Below are 8,005 nucleotides of genomic sequence, written 5' to 3' on the forward strand. Positions count from 1 at the left end.
TAATATATTCTTTGAATATATATTTCACGGATCGGACTCACGAATCAGATTGAATTTTTAACAGCTCAATCCGTGATCCGATCCGTGAGCTACGGATTCAATTTTTTTGAATCCGCCACCGATCCGTAGGTGTAGCAATTCGATCCTATCCGATCCGCAGATCGAAATTCGCAAATTATTTGCCCACCCCTATATTTATGACTTTATGAGATAATTAATAAAATATTACTCGTAATAAATAATCCCATTGTCGGAGTGCATGTCATTTTCTAAGTACTGTATATATTAGGTAATCATTATGCTATCTTTGTGCATTCCTTGCACGCTATGCTGGGTCAAGCTATGCTGGGTCAATCTGTTGCAATGGCCACTAAAAAAATTCTAAGGCCATTATCATTATCATCACGAGAAAACCTATGCTCAAGCCCAAGGATCAAAGACTCCAGTCAAGAACATGATTAAAGATTTGATTTTATCAATAAGATCTTTGAGTGTTTTTAAAATTAATATCGAGCGATTGGAGTTTATTAGAAGTAAAGAGGCTTTAAATGTGTTCAATTAGGAGATGAAGCCTTAATTAAATTTTCTAAAAAAAAAAAAAAAAAATGAGCATAATTTTGTACAATTTTCAATATTCCCGAAAATAAAAAACCATTCTCAGAAAATTAAAGAAAGGCCCTTCCTGAGATGAGTGTGAATAGAGACAGTTCCTGTTAACATCACTAGTGCTAATCTTAAGAATCAGCTTGTGGTGGTAATACATTCTCCAAGTGATAAACGTCGTTCTCAGAAAATTATATTTTCTTCCTTTTTCTCTGATTTAATTTTCTTTTTTTTAATTATTCTCGGACTAAGCAGCAGCACAAATAACAACAATAATAATGGAAGTGTCACCCGCTTACGCCTTGATGGTATCGATTGCTATTTGGAAGTGTCACGAGCAAAGGGGACTGGTATCAATTGTGAATTTGTTCATAATCAAACGGGACTGGTATCAATTGTGAATTTGTTCATAATTAAACGGGACAGGTACGAATTTAAGCAAACTCATGCCATACCTACTCTGTTGTCATCCTATCCAAATCCAGATAGGAGGGGGCAAAGGGGCGAAAAAAATAAAAATAAAAATAAAAATAAGAGTGGGACCCACCATGATGGCGAGCCTAGTCAATGGTAGGCCTCACTCCTATGTGAGTTGCCCGACTTTCAAGTGTTAATGATGAACCTCACTTTTATGTGAATTACCCTGGCTTTCGACTGTCAAAGGGTGAGACACCGAGTATTAGCGGCAATTGTGGACCTACTCCCATGTGAGACACTGCTTATCGGGTATCTGTTCACATAGCAGTGCTCTTTTAATATTGGTGGTAGTTGTTTACCTTGAGTTTATGGGTGTTGCGAGAGTAGTAGGCCATCTTGTAGCCAAGTTAACACAAGTACAGAGTACTGAGTACAGAGGTCTTGTGTTCAATTTGTGGTCATCATGTAACCGAGATAACACAACAAGAATCAAACCCAATCTCTTCTCTCTTCCTGGGCTCCAAACAGCAGCAAGCCCTTGCAATTGGGTTGGGATTGGTTGCAAATAATAAAACAATCATATGCAAAATAAAAGAAAGTAAAACAAATAAAGTTTGACGGATGATACTAGGATTTTTAGCGAGAAAATCCTGTTTGGCAGAAGTGATCAATCGTTGTGGGAAAAACCTCGTGGACTGTGCAGTCCAGAACAAAACGATCTACTATATTTAAAACAAAATACAATGAACTTTCACTCAAGCTCACACCCGATCATTCTACCAAAAACTAATTAGTGACAATCTTCGGCTTTGCGATGTCCCATCCAATAGCTCTTGACTTCAGGCTTATTAAATGATATATATATATATATATAAAAACTCAAACATTACACCTTTAATTTTTTTATTTGTTTATATTATAAACTTTTAAAATTTTTTATTTTCTTCCTATTATTAAACTCTGCCAAATGAAAAGGCCCTCCCCAATTTTTTATTTTTATTTTTTTTTCTTATATGGACAATACTTAGGTCTTCACCAGTGAAAATGCACACCGTCCTCACTGCTGATGTGGATCAATAAAAAATAGATACGTGGTAATAAAAGAAGACATATCCATTTTTTATTGGTCCACATCAATGGTGAGACAGTGACCAAAAGAGATTCAATAGTGGGTCCAAAAAATTTCTATCTTTATCACACCATCACATTTTTTTTTCTCCCATATTTGTAAAACTTCCTATATTCTTCTTTTAACTTTTATTTTCTTTGTTTTTTTTTTTCCTTCTTATTTCTTACATATTTTTCCTTCTTTTTCATTAAATTTAAGTATAAGTTGTATAATTCTAAAATCAATTATGTGACAAGAAAGATTAATTGGATTAACTATTTATTAGAATATTAAAAGGCCACTTTTATATTTTTCGCCTAAGACCTCAAATTATATTGTGCCGCCCCTGGTTATACTTATGTCCTGTTAACATCTCTGGTGATGAAAGAGATTATCCATATTGGAAGACCTATAGTCTAAGATTTTATGGTCTCTTAAATGTTTTATTATGCAAGTAAAAAGAACAAAAGAAACCCCTGTTAACATTTCTTTCTCCATTGTGGTTTTGTTACTTGTTATTTAAAATATTTCCAACTCTCTGTTTCCCCGCTTAGTGAAAATACAGTAAAAACATGCATTTCTCAACCTGCAAGGAACTCTTTCATTGTGTAAAATTTAATTTTATTAGAAAAACTCAAATAAAAAAATTGCTTATTTATTAGAAAAATATATATGCCCAAGTGGGTGTCAAAGATATTTCCCTTTGATGACAGTGATCACTGATCAGTGACTGAACTCAGGTTTCACAAACAAAGATCCAAAATTGAGACTTTTGCAAACCCATCTAAGCAAATATATTTGCCAGACAGTGGGTCAGCCCAATCAATCTATAAATTGATTACCTCTCCACGCTCAACCCAACCATTGACAAATCCGCAATGAAATTTCTAGTAACAAATCCGCAATTCCACCATCAATTTCTTTCTAGTCTCCAAATTTTGTCCATTTCCATCAACATCCTTGTGTTGCTTTCTTTTTCTGATTTCACTGCTTGTGATTCTTCTTCTTCTTATTCTGCAGCTCCAATTAGAGAAAAGGAAAGAGAGGCTCTTTTAAAGTGGAAAGCCAGTCTTCACAATCAAACCCAATCTCTAATTCTCTCCTCTTGGAGCCCAAACACCAGCAGCAGCCCTTGCAATTGGGTTGGGATTCATTGCAAGAAGGGTAATGGAAGTGTCACCCGCATACGCCTTCCAAGTGTTGGCTTAAGAGGTACACTTCACTATCTCAACTTCTCATGCTTTTCCCATCTCCATAGCATTGATCTTTCTGACAATTCACTCTACGGGACAATCCCCAACCACATCACTAGCCTTTCCAAGCTCACCGATCTTGACTTGTCTTCTAATTCACTCTACGGGACAATCCCCAACCACATCACTAGCCTTTCCAAGCTCACTAGTCTTGACTTGTCTTTTAATTCTCTCTCCGGACCAATTCCATCTGAGATAGGGAAACTGATGTCGCTCACTAAGATGTCACTCGCGACCAACAATCTCATAGGTCCAATCCCTGCTACAATGTGGAACTTAACCAACTTCACACTTCTATACCTTTTTACCAACAAACTTTCAGGACCCATCCCTCAAGAAATTGGAATGTTGAGGTCTCTTGTCGATCTCCAATTGTCCAAGAACAACTTCTTAGGTCCAATACCAACTTCGATAAAGAACTTGGTCAACTTAACCACTCTGTATCTTGATAACAACAAACTTTCAGGACCCATCCCTCAAGAAATTGGAATGTTGAGGTCTCTTGTCGATCTTGATTTGTCCGAGAACAACTTTTCAGGTTCAATACCTGTTTCGATAAAGAACTTAGTCAACTTAACTACTCTATATCTTATTACCAACAAACTTTCAGGACCCATCCCTCAAGAAATTGGAATGTTGAGGTCTCTTGTCGATCTCAAGTTGTCCGAGAACAACTTCTCCGGTTCAATACCTGCTTCGATAGGGAATTTACGCAACTTAACCTGGTTGTACCTTCACGAAAATCAACTCTTTGGATCCATTCCATCCACTATTGGGAACTTGACCAAGCTCCTTGAATTGACTTCGGACGAAAATCTGTTATCTGGCTCTATCCCACGAGAAATAGGAAGGATGAAATCCCTCGAGTATCTATCCTTATGGTCAAATAAATTCACTGGATCTATACCTATAGAATTGAATAATCTTACCCATTTGCAAAACTTGCAGTTGAGTATGAACGAGCTAACTGGTCATTTACCACATAACATATGCCATGGTGGATCACTTGTAAATTTCACTGCATTTGGCAACAAGCTCACAGGTCCAATCCCTAAGAGCTTGAAAAGTTGCACTAGCTTATACAGAGTTAGGCTTAATAGGAACCAACTATCTGGAAATATATCAAAAGATTTTGGCATATATCCAAACTTAAATTATATCGATTTGAGTGATAACAAATTGTTCGGTGAGCTTTCTGGTAAATGGGGCCAGTGCCATAATCTTACAAGCCTAAGAGTGTCCAACAACAATATTTCTGGTGAGATACCGCCTGAATTGGGAAATGCAACTCAGCTACGTGTACTTGACATCTCTTCAAACCATCTCGTCGGAAAAATCCCAAAGAGTTTAGAAAGGTTAACCTCATTGATAACCCTTGATTTAAGCAACAACAAACTTTCAAGAAACATTCCTTTGGAAATTGGTGAGTTGTCAGACCTGGAACGTCTTAATTTGGCAACAAATAATCTAAAGGGCTCAATTCCAGAACTATTAGGAGAGTGCGTGAAACTATTGTATTTGAATTTGAGCAGAAATATGCTTGCGGAAGGTATTCCTTTTGGCATAGGCAATTTACACTCTCTTGAAAACCTTGATGTCAGCCACAATTTACTAAAATGGAAAATACCAGCCCAACTTGGACAATTGGATAAGTTAGAAGCATTGAATCTCTCCCACAATAAGCTTTCTGGATCCATTCCATTGACTTTTGAGGGTATGTTAAGTTTAAGTTCTGTTGATGTATCATACAATCAGTTGCAGGGTCCTATTCCAAAAAATAAAGCCTTCCAAGAGGCTCTATTAAGTGCATTCAGTAATAACAAAGCTTTATGCGGCAATGCCACTGGTTTGAAGGCTTGCGCCCCCACAACGAACAATGAAGCTAATAAGAAGGAGAAAAGCAACAAGCTTGTGATTTTGATTATAGTTCCTCTTTTAGCAATTTTGCTTCTTTCATTCATGGTTATTGGGATTATCTATCTTCTTTACCCAAAAGTGGGCAGAGTAGAAAATGAGCCAAGAAGAGAAAACAATGAGAATTTATTTGCAATATGGAGCTATGATGGAAAACTGGTGTATGAAAACATCATTGAAGCAACAGAGGACTTCAGCTCTGAACATTGCATTGGGGTAGGAGGATCAGCAAGTGTTTATAAAGCTCAGTTGCCGAGTGGTCAAGTTATTGCTGTGAAGAAACTTCATGCCCCGGAAGATGATGGTGGGCGGGCTAATGATCAAAATGGTTTTACAAGTGAAATCCGAACATTAACAGAAATACGTCATCGGAATATTGTGAGGCTTTATGGTTTTTGTTCGCACCCACGACACTCATTTTTGGTTTATGAGTTCTTGGAAGGGGGAAGTTTGCAAAAGATCTTGAGCAGTGACCAACAGGCCTCGGAGTGTGGATGGATTATAAGAGTGAATGTGGTTAAAGATGTGACAGATGCTTTGTGTTACATGCATCATGATTGTTCACCTTCTATAGTTCATCGGGACATATCAAGCAAGAATGTTTTGTTAGATTTTGAATATGTGGCTCACGTCTCTGACTTTGGCAGTGCTAGGCTTCTAAATCCTAACTCTTCCAATTGGACTTCATTCGCGGGGACCTTTGGGTATGCTGCTCCAGGTAATTTTGTTTATTACATTATTTTAAATGATTTTGGTCCAATTGTTGTTCTAAGGAACACCTCTTTCAATCTTAATGGAATACACTAATTACACAATATACTAGATACACTTCTTCATTTAACCCATCCTACCTTGATATATGATTAACATCATCTCCAATTTCTTGTTCATAAAAGATAATTTAGCCTAAATAGCGAAAATGTCCAATTTTTTGTACCTCTTGATCCTCACCTTTTTGTGTTCTATAGTTATGTTGAACAATGATTGTTAGAAAAAAAAAATTATATTGTCAGATTTCTCTTTACTTTTCTTGTCCTTTATTCATCGCTTTGCAGAGCTTGCTTATACAATGGAAGTGAATGAGAAATGTGATGTTTTTAGCTTTGGAGTGTTAGTAGTAGAAGTGATCATGGGAAAGCATCCAGGCGAGCTCATCTCCTCTCTATCATCATCATCATCATCATCATCATCATCGCCACCAACATTGGTTGTCCAAGATATACTCTTGAAGGATGTGTTGGATCAACGTCTTTCATCTCCAACGGCAAAAATGGCAGAGGGATTAGTCTTTATCACCAAGCTCTCTTTTGCATGCTTGCATGCAAGTCCCCAATCTCGGCCAACAATGAGAGAAGTCTCCACAGAGCTATCGAAACAAAGGCCAACTCTGCAAAATCCATTCCACAAGATTACACTAGGACAAGTGCTTGATATTGGATCTTTAGCCTCTTGAGCATTTTTTGCATCTTTTAATTTTTTATGTTCTTGTGTTACTTTTTCCACTTTAAATTTTCAATTTTTTCTTTGTCCTGTTTATCTTGTGTGGTGAGGATGATGCCAAGATTGTTGTAAGATAATTGCATTTTATTGCACATCGCAAGACAAATCTAAGTTCCTCTTATTCAATAACATACATAGCTATTATCGTAACCTGCTGATGAACACAATATAGGGCAAAATTCAGTGTTGTTGAGATTTAAATGTGTTTGTTGTCATTCTTCAATTAAGAAACTTCTAGAGTGTTATGTAGTGTAAAATATTGGGCACAAAGAGTTTCAGTGGTCTGTTTAGTCTATCATTGTAGCAGCAGTGAGTGAAGGAGAAAAACTCTTTGTGTTTGTGTGTGTGTATGTAGATATATATTTGAACTTATATTATATATGATTGTTTCTGATGGTGATTTTTTTTTTCTAAATTTACAGAAAGAATTTTGCTCACCTGTCATGCTTGCTTACTCGTAAAGGTAGGTATGTGCTTAAAGGTGCTGCTCCTCTCATGTTTTCAGGGTTCTATGCTTCTTCAGCTAAATTGGACTTATCATCATGGAAGCACGCAGGGGCGGAGCCAGTGTATGCCCGGGGGGGCACTTGCCCTCCTGTAACCTTCTACAACTCATTTCTTCTCTAATTCTTTTCTTCATTCATTGTGCACCTGCACACACAACACTTTGACCCCATATATAAACACTCACTACACACAATCACATTCAACCTTTTTCCTTCTCATTCATTGCATTATCACCACATTTAATGTATTTAATTTCAGCTAATGTTCAATCAGTGCATTGTCACCACATTTAATGCATTGAATTTGAGCCAATAATGAAAACAAGTGGGAAGTCTCCAACTTCACAATAATGAGAACTGTGTTCGCGCCAGCGGTCCAATAAAGAGGCAAAGTAGTAGTATCTTTCTTTGATACATTTCTATATAAATAAATGTGTATCATGAATGTATTCTATAAATTGAAACTTTTCCATGCAGTACTAGAGCCCTTCATCATCCAACCATTGCCCTCTTGTAGTTCATTGTAGCAAACCGACCCACAATGAAATTACTAGTAGATAGGCCATTCCACCACCAATTTCCTTCTGAATTTCAACTTTTGTTCATTCCCATCATCTTCCTTGTGTTGCTTTCTCTTTCCCATTTCACTGCTTGTGATTCTTCTGCAGCTCCAAAGAAATGGCAGAAGGAAAGGAAAGAGAGGC

General features: G+C 37.0%; 1 protein-coding gene across 1 annotated transcript; it reads left to right on the top strand.

Annotated features, from left to right (window-relative positions):
• Positions 1 to 3,006: 3,006 nt before the first annotated feature.
• On the top strand, positions 3,007 to 6,887 carry LOC132272819 (MDIS1-interacting receptor like kinase 2-like). Its single transcript, XM_059773902.1, has 2 exons — positions 3,007 to 6,013; positions 6,351 to 6,887. The coding sequence occupies exons 1-2, from the start codon at positions 3,007 to 3,009 to the stop codon at positions 6,746 to 6,748; spliced, it is 3,405 nt and encodes a 1,134-aa protein (XP_059629885.1). The 3' UTR covers positions 6,749 to 6,887.
• The last annotated feature ends 1,118 nt before the right edge of the window (positions 6,888 to 8,005 follow it).

Source organism: Cornus florida, unplaced genomic scaffold (genome assembly GCF_030987335.1).
Source record: "Cornus florida cultivar Cherokee Brave unplaced genomic scaffold, ASM3098733v1 CherokeeBrave_3.0.0_Hap2_Chr09, whole genome shotgun sequence".
Lineage (NCBI taxonomy): Eukaryota > Viridiplantae > Streptophyta > Magnoliopsida > Cornales > Cornaceae > Cornus > Cornus florida.

Bases quoted from the DNA above. Each gene is read 5' to 3' on its own strand.
- LOC132272819 (XM_059773902.1), top strand. From the start codon at position 3,007: ATGAAATTTCTAGTAACAAATCCGCAATTCCACCATCAATTTCTTTCT. The intron at 6,014-6,350 runs GTAATTTTGTTT...ATCGCTTTGCAG, and splicing joins CTTTGGGTATGCTGCTCCAG to AGCTTGCTTATACAATGGAA.